General features: G+C 39.4%; 6 protein-coding genes across 6 annotated transcripts; 2 read left to right on the forward strand and 4 right to left on the reverse strand.

Moving 5' to 3' along the window:
• Positions 1–526: 526 nt before the first annotated feature.
• Positions 527–3,367, reverse strand: I206_101829 (uncharacterized protein; the record flags this gene model as incomplete). The annotated part of the gene is made up of 16 exons (XM_070202461.1): positions 527–605; positions 663–1,196; positions 1,254–1,408; positions 1,464–1,517; positions 1,571–1,626; positions 1,677–1,830; positions 1,891–2,019; positions 2,074–2,208; positions 2,276–2,377; positions 2,436–2,558; positions 2,622–2,838; positions 2,903–2,934; positions 2,999–3,007; positions 3,069–3,116; positions 3,176–3,205; positions 3,278–3,367. The coding sequence occupies 16 exons, from the start codon at positions 3,365–3,367 to the stop codon at positions 527–529; spliced, it is 1,947 nt and encodes a 648-aa protein (XP_070058562.1).
• Positions 3,368–4,078: 711 nt separating this feature from the next.
• On the forward strand, positions 4,079–4,406 carry I206_101830 (uncharacterized protein; the record flags this gene model as incomplete). The annotated part of the gene is made up of 2 exons (XM_019158774.1): positions 4,079–4,135; positions 4,233–4,406. The coding sequence occupies 2 exons, from the start codon at positions 4,079–4,081 to the stop codon at positions 4,404–4,406; spliced, it is 231 nt and encodes a 76-aa protein (XP_019008520.1).
• Positions 4,407–5,304: 898 nt separating this feature from the next.
• I206_101831 (uncharacterized protein) lies at positions 5,305–7,137 on the reverse strand (the record flags this gene model as incomplete). Its single annotated transcript, XM_019158773.1, has 4 exons — positions 5,305–5,439; positions 5,504–5,623; positions 5,686–6,225; positions 6,286–7,137. 4 exons carry the CDS (start codon positions 7,135–7,137, stop codon positions 5,305–5,307), a joined length of 1,647 nt encoding a protein of 548 aa, XP_019008519.1.
• Positions 7,138–8,949: 1,812 nt separating this feature from the next.
• Positions 8,950–10,321, reverse strand: I206_101832 (uncharacterized protein; the record flags this gene model as incomplete). The annotated part of the gene is made up of 5 exons (XM_019158772.1): positions 8,950–9,130; positions 9,242–9,280; positions 9,397–9,450; positions 9,565–9,677; positions 9,812–10,321. The coding sequence occupies 5 exons, from the start codon at positions 10,319–10,321 to the stop codon at positions 8,950–8,952; spliced, it is 897 nt and encodes a 298-aa protein (XP_019008518.1).
• A 505-nt stretch (positions 10,322–10,826) lies between these two features.
• On the reverse strand, positions 10,827–13,495 carry I206_101833 (uncharacterized protein; the record flags this gene model as incomplete). Its single annotated transcript, XM_019158771.1, has 12 exons — positions 10,827–11,021; positions 11,079–11,178; positions 11,245–11,281; positions 11,352–11,503; positions 11,578–11,631; positions 11,694–11,794; positions 11,851–11,906; positions 11,960–12,154; positions 12,246–12,373; positions 12,451–12,561; positions 12,646–12,758; positions 12,851–13,495. 12 exons carry the CDS (start codon positions 13,493–13,495, stop codon positions 10,827–10,829), a joined length of 1,887 nt encoding a protein of 628 aa, XP_019008517.1.
• Positions 13,496–15,261: 1,766 nt separating this feature from the next.
• Positions 15,262–17,991, forward strand: I206_101834 (uncharacterized protein; the record flags this gene model as incomplete). Its single annotated transcript, XM_019158770.1, has 10 exons — positions 15,262–15,375; positions 15,435–15,475; positions 15,564–15,768; positions 16,031–16,091; positions 16,153–16,317; positions 16,379–16,531; positions 16,597–16,777; positions 16,848–17,439; positions 17,523–17,720; positions 17,803–17,991. The coding sequence occupies 10 exons, from the start codon at positions 15,262–15,264 to the stop codon at positions 17,989–17,991; spliced, it is 1,899 nt and encodes a 632-aa protein (XP_019008516.1).
• Positions 17,992–18,271: the final 280 nt, after the last annotated feature.

Consider the following 18,271-nt stretch of genomic DNA (forward strand, 5'->3'; position numbering starts at 1 on the left):
TACGAGTAATGTTTTGACTTAGGTGAAAGTGACGAGTTACGAATTAGGTGGCCAACGATTATAAGTGATAACATGCGGAGATCCCTTACATCTCCTTTCCACCTCCTCGATGATAACAGCTTCATGGATATCTGATCTATCTCTGCCTTCAGATTGCATTTGTAATGCAGATCTCGCTCAAGCATGGTGATATTGCTTGTGTATGTAAGGACGGCAGAGAGACCCGCTCATGTTCTACTGAGGTACTGCGCTTCGAAGGCCGATCAATGAACGACAGCTTGTTAGCAAAACAAATGAAGCAAACCGACTATACAGTCTCTCAATAAGAAGTAATTTGCATGATGTACAAAACATAGAACACAGACATCATCGATTGAAGCATATATGACATATTGGGAGAACTGGTGAATAAATAGCCTGGTGATCAAATGGATACAAATAATTGAGAAGGAACAGTACAAAAAGTATGACACAGGTATTCCTCAAGCCAATTCACCGATGAGACTAACTAAAAGTCGCATCGTTCTTAAGCCTTGATCTTGCCAATGACGGTATCTGGTGCGTATTTCGAGATGGCATTGGGTGGATGGATCATAGCAAATTCCCTGTTGCCCGATTCTGTTCAGCTTGATATGAACAATCTGAATATAGAAATCACTCACTCGGTCGCATCCCTTCCTGCGTAAAGTAAAATAGCCTTTGCGCCACCCGGATGATCGGCTAAGAAATTGGTCACATCCAGCACTTCTCCATCAATAATGACCCAACAATCGTCTTCCTTGTTATGCTTTCCAACTTCTTCTACCGTATACTCTCCCTTGGTTTTTCCAGCCTCTTTTTCCTTAGGAGCAGGTAATTTTTCTTGTTCGACTTGAGCGAGGGTTTTATCTCCTTCTTTGGCAGGTTTCGAGTCTGCTGGGACGGACTGGGCACCTTGTGATTCTCTTGTACCGTGCACTTCGGTTTGTTGTCCGCCCGCGCCTCCTGCCGAGTACGATTGACCACCTGTGGACTGCCCGTCCGCCCATGAGAATTCAAGATTGACATTCTTTGAATTAGGGTCAACTCTGATTTTAGTCTCAAGTAAATGTCCGGCGACATTTGCGAGTCGATTGGCCGCTCGCTCGTTACTCATGGTGGAAAGGAGGTACGATGACACAGCATCTCCTGCTACTCGTCCAAATACCACACAACCACTACCCGCATTTGCCGGATCAGCTTTGACAATGGTCTCTATCAGGCAACTGACTCACAGAAGTGAACTACCACCCAGTCTGTTGGCACCATGTACACCACCAGCTAATTCTCCACAGGCGTAAAGACCTGGAATAGGCTTTGAGCTGGAGTCATGTACAGCAGAATCCGTGCCGATTTCGAGACCACCCATGGTGTAGTGAAGTACAGGTGTCTACAAAATTGCATCAGATCCACAAGCTACCTTGCAATGGGTTCATGTAACTTACCATCAGTGCAACGTGGTAGATATCGTTCATCTTGAAATCACCACCACTGAAGAACTACGCAATGAGGTCAGCTGAGTTCAGTATGTCGATCAATCGAATTGACTTGCCTTCTTGCCGAATGGGTCGGTTCCCGGGTTCTTAGCATATCTGTTATGGTCGTCGACTGTTAGAGCTTCGTCAGCGACAGTTCATCTAGCGATGCCCGGAACTCACAGGTCTGTTTCAAGGCTTCGGGTTTGATACCAATCTCCTTGGCTAATTCTTCGCCACTATTGAATTTCTTCATGAGCCCACGGCCAACGTAATGCTTGCAGTGCCATTCGATTTCTTTGCTTGATTGGCCATTAAGAATGAGTCGAATCGGGAACTGAGAAGGAGGCAACTTGTAAGCCAGTAGAAGTGTAGTAGTCTAAACTTAGAAACCCACTTTGTTGTTCTCCCACATCTTACCGGTTACGAAATCTCGATGTTGAAGTTCATCGACAAATCGACTACCTGTATTATCTATGAGCAGACCACCGACACCTCGAAGTGCTTCCGCAGCAAGGAATTTGACCTGTATCATGACTCACATTAGTGCGGATTAGAAAACAGTACGGATGAGGCTTACCTTAGCATCGGGCTCTTTAGGATCGACCAAACCTGTTGGGTGAACTTGGACTTTTTCGAGATCAATACCCTTAGCACCAATCGCCATAGCCATTTTGTGGCCGTCACCGGTACAATGATCACCATTGGTAGTAGGCTGACATTGATATAAGCCTGTCAATTTAGAGCGACTCGGAAGGGTCCCAATCGATAAATGAACTTACCAAGTCGTAGTATTCTGGCCTGTGTTTCTTGAGCAACGAATCTCCGGTAAAATCGGCTGCGTATCCTCCCGTAGCAAGAATGACAGGACCTTGTTCGGTGAACTTACGTCGATGCGATCGATTAGCAACGCACTCAGCACATGAAGATGACTGTATTCACCCTTTGTCCGTCCTTTTCATACTCTACACCTACGACCTTATCACCTTCATTCAACAACTTTGTCACTTTAGCCTTTTTGAGAACCTTGACTCGATCAGGGGAACTTTCAGCCAAGTCTTCAAGCTAGGTATGTTGTCAGTATCTGTGTCAGCGATAACGTGGATTAGCAAGAGACAGATGACTGACCTTTTCCATAAGGGCATAAGTTATGGTCATACCAGGGAATTGTTGGCCACCTCTATGTGTTCTCTTCTCGGAATGTCCACCGAGTCTCGATACTTTGGACAAGTCCAAGTTGAATTTCTCGACAAGCCAATTAACAGCATCGCCGGATTTGTATGTTAGAACCTTGATCAGATCGTCTCGAGCGAGCTCTCGTGCAGATTTCTTGGTATCGTCGAAGCTGAAAGAATTGGAATTCATCAGTGATCAATCTGAGAACTTGTTATGTGGCGATGGGATCTTACAATTTTTGAGCCGAGTCTGGTATACCAAGTGTCTAAGCAGCAAATTATGATCAGCTTACATAGCATTGATTGCACGATGTATACGGATCGACGCACTTGTTGTGCCTAAAGAGGAAGGTATTATCAGCTAATCAATTGGAAAACAGTTCCTGAAAAAGAAGCTTACCTGTGTTCCAGCACCATTTATACCACTAGTTGCTTTTGTTGAGTTTCCCTAGACGATTTATTCATCAGCTATCATTTCAGTCTTTGATCTACATGATTTGGACTTACACCCATGAAACTGTTTTTATCAAGAAGGATCTAATATAAAAACTTGAGTGAGTATTCGCCTCTTCGAAAAATTGATGTCGGCTTAAACGCAGTAGTACTTACTACATTACCACCTCTTTCTAATACAGTATGGGCAGCTGATAAACCCGATAGACCACCACCTACAATGATTACTTTTACACTTGATGACATATTAATTTGTCCTTATTAATTGGAAGTTTGATTTTCAAAGCTAATTGAAGAATGAGAAGAGATCTTTTCAAAGGAATTGAACTTGATTCGAAGAGAGATGAAGAAGAAAAAAGGATTATTTCGATCTTTCAATCTTATACAATTGAGCTCTTAAAATGGAATGAATATGATATGATAGTTTTTATGTGATTCGTTTAGGTATATGAAAGGATTATATATTATATCTTATTTCTATTCAATTAAATGTGATCTTTAATACGAGTATTAACCGGGTGATTTGATTTTACTCGTATCCAACTAGAAATACTAATTAACACATGAAATCAAAATAATGACCATGTGCTAACTTAGATTAAATTATTTCCTATCGTAGTAATTACCGGTCTTTATCTTTTACCGGAATTGCTAAAGTTCTCATTTTGTTTATTTGATTATGTAATATTAACAAAGATTGACGCGTGGAAGTTAATTCGATAGATGATGATGATGTTTGTTAACTTCCAAGCTGTGACATTGAAAGTAAAAGATGCTTTGTTAAGTACGATTAATTGACTTTAAAAGTCTTCATCAAGTAATCTCTGAGCATTGAAACAGATAAACAATCAATTTCAATTTCTTCAACATGGTGAGCTAATGTTTTTGGTTATTCATTCACATCAATTGACATTTTGTTCTTTATAGGCAACATCAGATAAATTATTAGGAGGAATAATGCTATTTGTAGCTGCATTCGTATTTATCTATTATACAATATGGGCATTATTACTTGTTAGTTGAATTTTTTTTTATTTCAATGTATTGTATATCAGTAAACATTAAATTAATTTTAAAAAATTAATAATATTACCTAAAAAAAAAAAAAAAGCCTTTCATTTCAACAAATTCATCAATACATTCAATTTTTCCATCTAGAGAATGGGCAATAAAATTACCACTTTTATTATTACTTTTAGGTATAACTGCAATAGGATTATTTTTTTCAAAAGTATTATTAAGTGAAGCTAGAAAAAAATCAATAAAAGGTGGAAAAAAAGTATAATTTTACAAACAAGACAAGTTTAAGACGGTACAAAAATTCATTTATTCATTTAAAAAAAATAAAAATCAATTATGATTTCAATGAAAATTAATTCAATGTATAGAGCTTTATTTCTCACATTTCTCAAGTTTTTAAAGTTTTTTGGAGTTTTTCAATTCATCGTATTCATGCATGCTTAAATACAGGATTATTTACCAATCCATTCTAATTTCGAATCCTATTCTTACTTCATTCTACTTTTCATCAATAGGTTCAAAATAAAAATCTTCGAATCAAATCATAGTCGTAAATCACATTAGCTCAAATGATATTTTAAAATCCGCAAAAATCTCGTGAACACAATACCAAAATACATGCTCATTGATCATTGATCATTATTCCCATTACTTCGTAAGAAAGGGAAATATCTACTAAAACATATCTAATCTACTTTTTAACTGAAAAAAAACTTTCATATACTCGAAAGTATATAAATATATATATACAAATAACCTTGTCTTGTAATCCAAACTAAATATCCTACGAGGGAAATTCATGGTATCGTTAATTAATCATGGATATATGCGAGAGTCAGATTGATTGAAAGGCGATGGGAAAAGAAAAAGAGAATTATCAACATATAACAGGATGCAGTAGGGATGATTCGAAATGGAAATGCAGTTTTATTGTCGTATTTTGTTGAATATATTGAATTTAGGACATGATGGCATTTTTGGAACAACATTTGATTCTTTCGACGACGCATCAAGAGTTTTTCATTGAGTGTATTATGTATTGCTTTCTTGCTGTTGCTTGTGTGCGGGTAACGAGCCGTGATACCGCAGAATGTTAATTAAGTGAAATTGCCTGTTGATTTAATGTGGGATTATAGCTTGATGATCACTGATCAACAGTGAAGCTATATCTCGGAATTTAAGAAAATATCCAATTCTCTTCCTGCTTGTTCATTTGACCCGTCGGCTGTTTCTGGCCATTGGGATATAGCCCAGTCTCGGAAATATACAGATGCTTTCATATGTTTCTTTGAGGCGTACTAAATTACACAAAGATGGTTAATAACGCCATACATAATTTCGGAATGCTATCTCTTGACTCACCTTCTTGTAGAAAGACGAAGTGTCGTTGAAATCTGGATCAAGGACATGATTGAGCATAGCTTGAGCACAGTCTACAATTTCCTTCTCTGAGTAGTTGGAATAATGTACGAGATTAGGTGTCTGCGGAACAGTTTAATCAGCTTTTTACAACAAGTCAAAAGTGAAATAGCCGGAAAACATACCCAATCGCCTCTATCCAAACATAATCTAGCTAACCACATGGCGGCAGCAGCCAAAAGAGAAGGCTTATAAGGTAGAAGATCATGGTCAACACAGCTAATTTCTACTAAGAATTTCGCTACTGTTCGAGTTTGAATATCATATCCATCCGCTTTCGATATCCTCCTCAAGAAATGTAGAGGGTTAGGGTAAGACAAGTCAAATGACAAAGTAGAAAGCATATATCGTTCAGCCTTGAGGATTTCATCTACATCGTATCCACCATCGGTCATGTGTAAGAAATGTTCGATAGATGGACAGATGACTTCTTCGTATTTTGAAGCGATAAACAAAGCCGTCAATCCCACCAATTGGAATTTGACCAATGATATTACTCGTTTCGAAAGGAATCGATCGACCAAGTTGGTAGCGATGAATAGTGTTTCAGGTAATAATCTGAATTTGGCGTGAACTTCAATCAACCAGTCCATGAGGATTGCTCGCATTTTCCATTGTAATTCAGCTTGTTTGTCCATGTAATCGCTGTCTGGCATGGTTTGATCCTATTCATCACGATCATTAGCCACAAGGCATTTCAATTGAAGACCATAAGCTTCACTCACTTCGATCGACAACATATAGTTGAAAGCGTCAACCACATATTCACTAACCATACTAGGGTTACCTTCATCCTCGGCGTCGAGATCTGTCCAACCTGCGTCTTTGGCTTTTCGCTTTGGACTGCGGAGACCGACAGCTTGCTTACTTCCGCTTGAGAGAAGGATCTCTTTCCCGTCATGATCGTAGTGACCATCATCGAGAAGGCCCTTCTCATGCTCCACCTCTTGTTCAGCGAAAGGGGGAGGAGTCGAAGTCTTCCGTCGTTTTCTTGAGGGCTCTTCATCTATATTGGGTTTCCTTTCTTTCAGAGGTTTCGTTTCTGGGTTAGTGGTAGAAGTGGAATTGGAAGCTGCAGTGGCTGAACGCGATCGAGGAGGAATTTTGGAAGATGGAACAACGTTGGCTTTCCGTTTACCACCAACGGAAACTTTATCTTCCTTGACAGGGGCAACGGATGTTGTTGATCGCGCTGTGCGCCTTGTAGGAAGTGTTTGAGAAGAAGTTTGAGTGGTAGCGAGTGGCCTTCGTTCTGCAGCTACACCTTTCTTTCCTTCACCATCTTTTCCTCCATTTGTAACTTCACCTAAAGCTGCTCTTCGCTTAGCTGCCAAATCGATTTTCCCATTTCCTGCTTCACGTGCAGTCGTTCCCTTCAAAGTGGTGGTAGAAGAAGCGGAGATTCCTCGCTTGAGTACTGGTATAGAAGTGGTAGAGGCAATAGCTTTAGCAGCAAGGGTACCGTTACTGGAAGTTGTCCCTCGAGACCGAGTAGCGATTGCACCGCCGGCAGGTGGGGCATTTTCGTCAACTCGACGAGCAGTTCGCCGAGTCTGCATATCGCGATGAGATGGCATTATGAATAGGATGGAGAGGAAGGGAATTGGGTGAAAAGAAGAGGTATTGTTGGGGGAGTGAGGAGGGTCGTTTGAAGGCACGTGAGGTTGGTTGATTGTTTGAGTGTTGGAATGATGATCAATTCAGGATGATGAGGAAAACGGTAGCATAATTGTCAGCTAACGCATAATCACTTTTAGGAGCATCAGATCGGAACGAGAAGAATAGTGAGCTTTGAATGATGTATTCAGACTGTGATCTCGCCATTGTATGAATATTGTCTGACATGTTAAACATCGCGTCTCGGATGGTTTATGTGATATTCATTTCTCGCCATGTTCTCAATTTTACCCCACGCGGAAATTGCTTATGACAGATGAACGAGCGTGTATGAAGCAAAACTCACAGGTATACCACTAGCCATAATTTCTATCTACTATAACGATACCGCCTCGAAGAAATTAACTTATTAATGAGGTTTTGAGGGGATGCTGAAAATCAATTGAAGGGGAGGCTTGTCGTTAGGTTGAATGACGCGTGATTTCCTTTTCCTCTTCTTATACCCAAATAATATCATACACACAACAACTTGAAATCAAATACCGACTGGAAAGCGCAGAGTAGAGAGGGTCGTCGAAGCGAAGAATGGAAAGAGATATACCTACACTATCTAATTTGTTCTTTTCTTTATCGATATTACTGTCATTGATAATTTAGGTAGTTAAAACGAAAGATGTAAAATCAAGTTTGTCCAATGTTCATTCTTACTCTATAGTAATACACTCAACTACAGCAATGTAATACAAATTCGTAATATATCATTCAATCCTAATTAAAACCATTACAGATTATTCTAATCGCTTCAGGGAGAACTGGTAGTCACGTGATTTATGATCAAGTGATTCTAATGAATCGCCGAAATCCCGTTTAACCCTTTATATGCTAGGATACCACGATAATCAGGATAATTTAATATTATGAAAACAATCGCGCTCGATCCTTTGATCAGGGTTTAGAAACATTAACATTACATCCTTTCAACGTTATAATACGTCACATTTCACCATATTCTTTAGTTACGCGAAATGGCATTCTATGGTGATAATACACGAAAAGATCTTTCGGAAAGGAGAATATTACAGTTTCGTCATGTTCAACTTCACGTTATATCAAGTAGGTCAAAAATGTCAAGCCTTTTTCAAACGTACTTGCCTTTGCCACATCACACTCGGTTGAAACCTTTATGTTACCCGTGTAGACATGATATCATTTTCAAGAGACTAATCGATACAAACTTCGATCTAAAGGCATAAGAGGTTGAGAACGGGATTACTTAGTCCGATGAATACTATCTTTATCGCGTTACCTCGATTTCGGTTTATACTCGTATGCGACTGCGAAAGCCACTGACATATGGAAATTTTGTACTTGAATTGAAGATATTTGAACTACTCCGATTTATGCATTATCTCAAGCGAATCGACCAGACTAGTTACAACGAATAGGGAAGACCCACCTAACTAGTCGACAAACTTAGGACAAACAGCCTCCGAGCCAAAAGTATATGCATACATTTATCTATCTGTGCGGACCATATGGACATTCTGATCTTTATGCTCATCATGATTCAATCATATGCTATTGTCCATCTGAATTACGCTGTGAAATTTCTTTCTCCCTCAATATTCTTTCCTGTTCTTCTTTCATCAATAACTTGGAAAACTTAGATCTCGATCTAATCTTAGGACCAAATTTGAATGCTATGAATGGAACTGATGATAATACTAAAGCAACATCCCCAAGTTACTGATGTCCTTCTAGGTGTAAGAGCATCATACATCTGGCAAAAGACCACTTCGATTAATCAAACCCACTCTCGTGAATGAGCCAATCTGTAATCGAGTACTCATGGATAAGATGAAGAAAACAAATGCTGCGGTTACTGTATTTCTAACCCACCTTTGCGCTGCAATTGCCAAAGAAGCGTATGAACCATAACATTCCGAAATACTACTATATCATTAGTCACAAATTAACCATTTTTGGGAAATGCTAAACTTACTAAACGAAACCACTGAGATACATGGGAAATATCGAAACTTTATATAAATTGCTGATCCTGACTTTGCCGCAAAAGAGAAAACAGCAGTTGGTAATCCACGACTAATGATGTAAACCAGATAGGTTAAAAACTTAGTCAAGATGAATTTGATCATAACTACTTTCAGGATGCATGAAAGGGGTGCATGACATGATATCATACTGCAAAACAGACTTACTCAGCTGGAATGAAAATATCCGCTATGTTTCCTCCTACTAAAGTAGCATCTACACTACCTGAACAACCTTAAAGAATTCTAGCCATTAGCATGGTCCCTAGGTTCTTACTCCCATACCAAGTATTAGCATTCATTATTATGAGTGAGACTATTCGAAGAACAGCTCACAGTGCTAACATGATATTCATCAAAAGATACACGACAACAGCAATGACATATGTCCATCTCCTTCCAAATTCTTCCGACAGAGGAGCAATGAGAAGGGGAGCACACCCAAAGCCCTAATTAATGGGATAGAACAAGATCAGTGCATTCCTATTGATCTTCTTCCTAATTTGACGTATTCCTTGAATCATTGAACTTGAACCATAATTTTGATTAAACATGGATTCTGGATGGATCAAAATTGACTTACAAGATTGTATACACCATTTCCTAAAGAAGCTTGAAATCTCGTACTGTTCAATTCCTTCATCATACTATCATATCCAATAGTAAATGAACCAATATTAACTCCTGTTAACCAAGTACATAAAGTTGCAACTATGATTATACCTGATTTTCTACTTGAATAGAAATTAAATGGATTTTCATTTGAACCAATTGGAAAATCAACCCATATTATTTTATCTTCAATTTTTGTATTATCACTTTTCAACGATGTTTGATTTTGGGATAAGAACGTTGAATCAATTATTGGTCCATATATACATCCTTCTGGTAATTTCTTCAATTCATCAAAGGGAATAACCAAACTTTTCGTTCTTGTCAATTCATTCTTCTCATCTTGGTCATCTTGATCATTGATAATTGGGACTTCCGGAGTAACAATTCCTCTTGTTGTATCGTTAATTTCCTGTACCTCATTTTCATTCATAGAAGTTCGAGAATCAGATATCGAGTATTCCCTATCTTGTGTCCCCATCTTACCGATAGATTACACCCTACGCGAGATAACGATCGAGATGTATTACACTCGTGATGATCCAACCCATTGGACCTACTCAATTAAGTTGTGTGCAATGAGTGCCGAAAGAACATTCAGCTTGGAACCTCGATGTAAAAGATAGAATCCAACGAAAAGAGGAATTGCACTCCGCTATATCGAGATATCATTGTCCGGTATTTTAATATACCTTTGACCAGATATTTTCTTCGGCAACGGATTTGACCGATCAGATTGCAATTTAAGCTTGATTTGCGTGCCGATCCCAGACTTTTACCGAATTGCAAGTTTGCCGTTACTTACTTTTTCGTTAAACACTTTTGATCTCTACTCAAAAATATAAAACATCGATATATGCATGTTCGGAAGAAAGACATCACAATGAATATTGCCCTACAGGTAAAACTTCGACATATGTGTGTGATTGTTAGTAAAACAAATGACATGAAAATATGGAAAATGATATATACAACATGTGTAGTTCTTAACCCATTCCATCTAAAACTTGCTTTTCTCTTAATATCCTTTCTTGTTCTTCTTTCATAAGTATTTTCGAATATTTCGATTTTGATCGAATTTTAGGTCCAAAGTAAAATGCAATAAAAGGTACTGCAGAAAGTAATAATGCTATACAACCCCATGTGAAAGTAGTCCATCTTGGAGTCAATGCGTCATACATCTAATTTTAAGTTAATTCTCTTGCACGACATTGCCTGTGAAGATTATAAAAACTCACTTGTAATGTGAAAAAAGAGAAAGCACCACCGAAACCATTTCTCAAGAAACTTTGAGCTGCAATTGCAGAAGATGCGTATGATCCATAACACTCCGATATACTATATCAGCAAAGTCAGAAGATTATCCTTTCCTTTGATAAATCGCTTGCTATAGGTGGTACTGACTACACAAATGCACTGATGTAAATAGTAAAAACGGCAGCTTTTTTCAATCATCATACATACGATCAGCCGAAGACTTTACACCTAGATGGGATGAATGCAAAACTCACCAATTATGATAACAATACCCAGACAAGGGACTATATAATGTACGGAAGGAGTAGCTGTGAAACTGAAAATGAAACACCCGATCGCAAATGTCAAACCGGCTGCCATGGGTGCATATAATCTAGCTTCGATTCCTCTTTTTTCAACTTTCCGCCTACAGCAAAAACCTTACCATTAATACTCCTTATGTAAATCAAAGTCATATCTGAAAGTGAAAAGCCGACTTACTTATATATTGCGTCTTGAACGAAATTGAACCCGAATCCAAAAAGTGTACCAATCCTTCGTACGAGGTCTTCGTTAAGCTTTTACGTGATGCGAAGCTCATGAAAAAAGAAACTTACGTTATAGAGATGTAAGCACAACCAACTTGATTGGTGGTAAAACCGTAAACTTTCTTGAAATTGTAAGATAAACCGGTGACCATAGTGTACAGTACGCCCCACTATTCCAAATAGGTGAGACGAAGGTAGGATATGTCTGATAGTGATATGTACTCACACCCAAGCCCATCCACACTGAGAAGAATAACAAAATAGGCTCGACAAGCAAGAAAGCTATGTGGAGTTAACATTCAGCCCCTCCAGCTTACAATATGAGATCGACTTACTTATAGCTCGTAATGAGCTCGACTTCATGGCTTGAACAAAGTTCACCTTTCCTACTTCGCTTCTAGCAGTATATCTTCCACCATCGCTCAATCCTCTTTCCTTTCGCAATTTGATGGCTCGACGTCGAAGAATAATACTTTCTCGGGTCTCTCGCATAAGAACAAATATCGGAACGATAAGAGCCCCAATCAGTACTGGGAAATATACCACGATCAGTCAGGGTTCATTGACAGCCGAATGCACGAAGTGACGCGGACCGAATCCAAAAACACTGATTTTACTTACTAGCTTGAATCCACCAAATCCACCGCCATTCTAAATTTTCATTTGATTCTACCCAGCAGAAAAAGAATGGTCCTAAACCACTACCAGCAATAGCAGTAAAAGCGAAAACTGCTGAAGGTAAACCTCGACTGCAAATACACGAATTAATCAGTATAATGCGCAGTCCAATGATGGTATTAGAATCAATAAGGCATTCCTGACATACTCAGCTGGGATGTAGATATCAGCGATTGTCCCGCCAACCAAAGTGGACGCAACGCTGCCGGATACACCTTGTAAAACACGTGCCAGAAGCATAGTAGTAAGATTCTTTGACCTGTAATGGAACTATCCCGTCAACAAAGCGTTCCGCGAACGTATAGAAGAGTATAACGGTACTATAATGGGATCTCGTACTCACAGGGCCATCATGACCAAGAATAATCCATATAACACAACAGCAATAACATACGACCAACGTCTGCCGAATTCTTCGGACAAAGGCGCTAGAAGCAAAGGCATGGTCGCGAATCCCTACAGTATCAACTGAATTATTAGTCCAAGTCTCAATGATTCTACGGCCGCCTGCATGACAGATCATATTCTCGTGTAGCGGGTAAACTTACGAAGTTGAAAATACCTAATCCGATAGCAGCTTGATCTCTCGTACAATTGAGATCCCTAGTCATACTCTCCATGCCAATACTAAATGCTCCTACATTCATCGATGTTTGCAATGTGAAAAGAGTAGCTACGCATGTTATACCAAATTTTCTTCCCTTAGAAAAATTGAACGGATTTTGAGGTGATAAAGGTGGAAAATCTACCCAGAGTAATTTACATTCATTTGATTTTCCTGAGTGTATTTGCGATACCAATTCAGGCTCTAAAACTATATTCGTCTCTTCCAGGTATGTAGGCGTTATTGTAGGTCCATAAGAACAGCCAGCAGGTAATGTATAAGATGACAATTGATTTATAGGTGAAGTAGCTGATGATGATCTACCACACAAATTCTTCTCATCTTCTTCAAGGACATTGTTATTTTGATTTTTTCGTGACGTTGCTAATTCTATTTCTGCCTGTCGGGTTTGACAATTTGCTGATAGATTTGATTTTATATGAGCGATAGGTATGATCGGATCCGCAACATCATAATTCTGTCCTTGTCCCGTAGATGGTGAGCTCATTCTTGATGTTGTTTTTGACAATGACAAGGGTGTAATAGTCCCATTTTTATTCCTCATTGAATTTCCTCGAGAAGGTGGCATCGTTTGTATTCAGTTCCCATACACCTTATGAGAGTGTACGAGATGTTATACCCGTAATTTTATCTTATTACAGGCGAAGGATGTTGAAAAGAGGGAAAGAAGACTTGATTCGAAAGGCAAGATCAATATATACCTAGGAAACTTAACACTATGATGAAGGCTTGTTGTTATTGCATTCCGATTTCCAAAGCTACCTGTTGGACATACAAAGTACAAAGGTTACTTTTGGATCTTCTATTCGAAGCCTGAATATAATGACGATAGATCCACACCAACTACTAAATTTATTGTACGATAGAAGACATTTGATAATTCGTGATTGCTATACACACAAACTCGGAACCCGGTTACGTCTTGCTTCGTTTGAAAATCATGAATACGATTTGAAGATCCTTTGATAGAAACGAAAAAAGGATGAGTAGATGATTAGAAATTACGCTTAATTCGACTTTTAGATTGGCAAACGAGCTTTAAGCGCTACTTTTTGTGGATGCATGGTGTGATTAACCCCGCTGATAACTTATAAAGTGACCGATCTAAATTTCGGATAAGTGCGAAACAATTTCAAAGGTGGAAGGAAAACCCGTAGAAAGTCGACTAAATTAAAAAAATATCAACGCCCTGATCTCACTCGGACAACATGCCGAATCTAGGAGGTACCGCGTTCAATGTCATATTGCTTTACACGTCATTTCGACAATTGATTCTAATGCAAGCTCAGGAAATTCTCTGACTTGCTTGGCTAGTCACATTTGCGTACAACAGCGAATGGTTCGTCTCAGATCTGTTGATCTGGCACCGTATAACATTTTGCGTATCTTTCAAAAGGAGTTGTTAGTGGAAGGACAGCATGTACGCAAAAGGCTAAGTTGCATGATTGACGTTTGCGTCCCAGCTAAAGCTTGTTGCTCATTGTAGAGCAGCTGAGAAATTGATCCATCTTCCTTTGGTTCAAGCGAAACGTCCTCTTCCTATCAAAGGCGCTCGCTCCGTGCTCATACCTTGTTAGTGCTTTACCGTGTATCATAGCCTGACCGAGCGATGGTCGGATCTCTCGAGGACAACGTGCTTGCGTTATACCAGGCATTTGCGAACTTTACGCCGATGCCAATCATAAGAGCTATTTGCAGAGGACCGTCCGATATCCAAGACAAGAGCATGAGGCAGTTTTGTGAGATTTATTGTACGTCGAAGGCATCTTCCCGGAACTACAGCAGTCGCCGTCAAGCGGTATGCGAACTCGATGAAACAGCGCATCTCTTGACTGAATGCTTGTTGAGTGGACACCATCTATGCTCGTATCCGCATATGCAAGGTGGGATTCCGTCGCTCGCAATAAGCTTGAGTAGCTTTGCATGGTTGCTTGCAATCATCAACAATCAACCGCCATGAGCGTAATGACGACAAAGTAAGCATGTTTCTTGGCGATCGGACTCGGCCGAAGTGCACCAATAACTGAAAATGTTGGAGATTCACAAAGATCGATAGATTCCGACATTCTCAACAACCTATTTCGAATTGTGAATCAACTGATCAAAATCATCGCATACCTTTTTGTTTTTGCTTCGGTTGCAAAGCTTCAACGTACAGCTAATTCCTACATATACAGTCAATTCAACAATAACTGAAAGATTGGTCAAAAATATAAACACACCTTTCATTAAGCGCCTTCGATTCCTCCACACCACATCGTAGTTATCTACCTCGACTTGAGTTCAGTATCACATATGGACTGATTTTTGTGATAGAAGATAACGATATTTACAATGGTCGCAATAACGACTTTCTTCGCGGTGTTTCCGCTAATTATGAGGACTGCTCATGCGGCAATATCAGAACATTGGTGGAATATCAGTTACGCAACTGCTAATCCGGATGGCGTGAGTACAGACTTACAATTTACCAGCATTCGTTCATTTCAGCTGATGTATTGCGAAAGCTGTACGAAAGAAGAGTGATAGGTGTCAATGGAACATGGCCGTAAGTACTCGCACTATTGTCTCACCAACAAATTCTATCTCATCTATACCATATCCGGAATGAACAATGAATTTATATCTTTTCTTAGTCCGCCTCCCATAACAGTGACTCAAGGAGATACCATACGTATACACGCATACAATGGACTAGGAGATCCGGCAATTGGAACAGCATTACATAGTCATGGAATGATGTTTAACAATTCAAATTGGTATGATGGAGCTGTGGGTATAACTCAATGTAGTATACCGATGAGTCATACATTGGATTACGAAATTGATACCAGTATACAGGTGAGTATCAGATTCTCCGTACTACTATGAGATGCGAGCTCTTTGAGCTTGAGAGGGTTTTGGGAATGTTATAGATAAAATTCAGTATGTTATCAGGGAAAATGTGGGACTGGGGGAGAGATGTCGAGGGCAATCGCACAAGCACAGGTCTGGTTTGTAGGGGTACAAACAGGACTTCTAGGACGGACCATCAACGATCAAACGCATCAACATGCTCACTTCTCTGATGATTTTGAGGCTGATGACTCAAATTATCACATAGACTGGGACATACTGGTTCCATGGGCACTACTTAGGTCAATATGTAGATGGACTTCGATCTCGTGAGTATTATCCTTCTTCTTCTCCTTAATTCAGCTTCTGGCTGATTTTACGTGCTTGTAGCTCTAATCATCGAGCCCAAGAATGGTACTGGTCGATCAGACGATCTAGAGTGGGATGAAGAGTTTACTTTGGTAGTGTCAGATTGGTATCATCGACAACACCTTGATCTACTCACAAACGATTTCCTGACTTGGCATAACCCAACAGGCGCTGAACCTGTACCAGGTGAGTAACATCATTCTAAGCTTTTAATGACAATTTTCGTTAATTCCGGTCACGATCATAGACTCTGCGTTGATCTATCTGGTCAAGGATGGTCAGTATTACCCATCCGCGGAAGCTATCACAAATGGTGAAGGAACGAACGACAATCTTAGCATACCTTTCGAAGCTGGCAAGAAATACAAGATGCGAGTCATCAATATGTCTGCTTTAGCGAGTAAGTCCTTACTCACTCTAATTCTGTTTATGGATTACCGAGTCACTGATATGCTGTTCCGCCAGTGTTTTTGATTGCCATCGATCAACACGATATACAGATCATCGAGGTGGATGGTGTAGAAGTCGAACCTTATCCAATCGATGCCTTGACAATTTCCGTTGCTCAGCGTTATTCCGTCATCATTCAGGCCAAAGAGACTTCAGACAAGAACTACGCGATGGCTGTCATGCAGAGTGAGGAAATGTAAGTCGTTTATCACCGATTCAAGTGGTAAAGTAGTTCGACTAATATCGCTTTCTTGATGTTTCAACAGGTACGACTACCTTCCAGATGAGCTCGTAATGAACAATACTATTCAAATCACTTACAACCCCGAAGCCCCACCTGCATCTGAAGCTGTGTATGACGAAATATCAGACTTAGATGATACGGTACTTGTTCCTTTGCTCAAGCGGGAAATGGCACCGGCAGATATCGAATTTGAAATACATGCAAATTTCGATACATACGATGATGGAACTAACAGGGGAAATTTCAATAATGTTACATTCCAAGAACCTAAAACACCTTCAATGTTCACTGCTCTTACAATGGGAAATAACTCTTTCCGATCTGATGTCTATGGAAAAATGACAAACGCTATTGCTTATCCGCATATGGCCAATATTCAATTAACGGTATATAATTGGGATGCTGGACCTCATCCATTCCACTTCCATGGGCATGAATTTCAAATTGTTCAGAAATCAATGGATGTAACTTCAGATGATCCGGAAGATAATCCGCCGTTAGTTGAAGGTCAAAGTAATCCAATGAGGAGAGATACAGTTACAATCCCATCTACCGGTAAAGTTGTACTTAGATGGAGAGCTGATAATCCTGGAGCATGGTTTTTCCATTGTCATGTAAGAATTTCATCTCTTATCAAACAGCACCTAAATATCTCATACTATAGAACAAGTAGCTTACGCTTGTTGATGTCTTTCAGGTCGACTGGCACCTTTCTTCTGGATTAGCAGTAGTATTCATTGAAGCACCCGAGAAATTGCAAGAAAATCACGATGTACCCCAACCTTTGATAGATCAATGTAAATATTGGGGATTACCAACTTCTGGCAATGTAGTTGGATTAAACTCCACTACGGATTTCATTGGTCAACCTTGGGGCCCATTTCCAATGGTTATTGTGAGTTTACATTTCATACAGTACACCACAGGATATCTGCTTGATTCTTCTGATTTAAATATATCACTAATAAGGCTCATAGGGGTGGACACCGAAAGCTATTTTATCGATAGTTGCATGTATCATCACCGCTTTAATAGGAGCGTTCACTGTTATTTGGTATGGAAAAGACGAATTAGGTTCAAAAGATATCGAAGAGGAAATCAAACAGAAATTGGAGTTAAAAAGGAATAAAAAAGGACTTGTGAAGAGGATTACTGGAAGATCGTAGTTCTTCTTTTGATTGTGTTTTAACCGGGTTCAAGATGTCTCGTCATGCAATATCTTAACAGAATCCATTTGCGCAGGAATTTTCTGCATATATCGTGGAAATTTACTGCAAATGTGTTGCATCGGAATGACCCATGCATGAAACGAGAGTGAGAGCGGTTTGTAATGTACATATACAACAAAAGATGGTTCAGGAGCAATGAAGTTTTGTATCCCGGAATTTGCAGAGATCAATATTGATTATGCGAAATGGCTATAACGAGGAGGAAATCGCTGGATCA

This window comes from Kwoniella pini, chromosome 2 (assembly GCF_000512605.2).
Source record: "Kwoniella pini CBS 10737 chromosome 2, complete sequence".
Lineage (NCBI taxonomy): Eukaryota > Fungi > Basidiomycota > Tremellomycetes > Tremellales > Cryptococcaceae > Kwoniella > Kwoniella pini.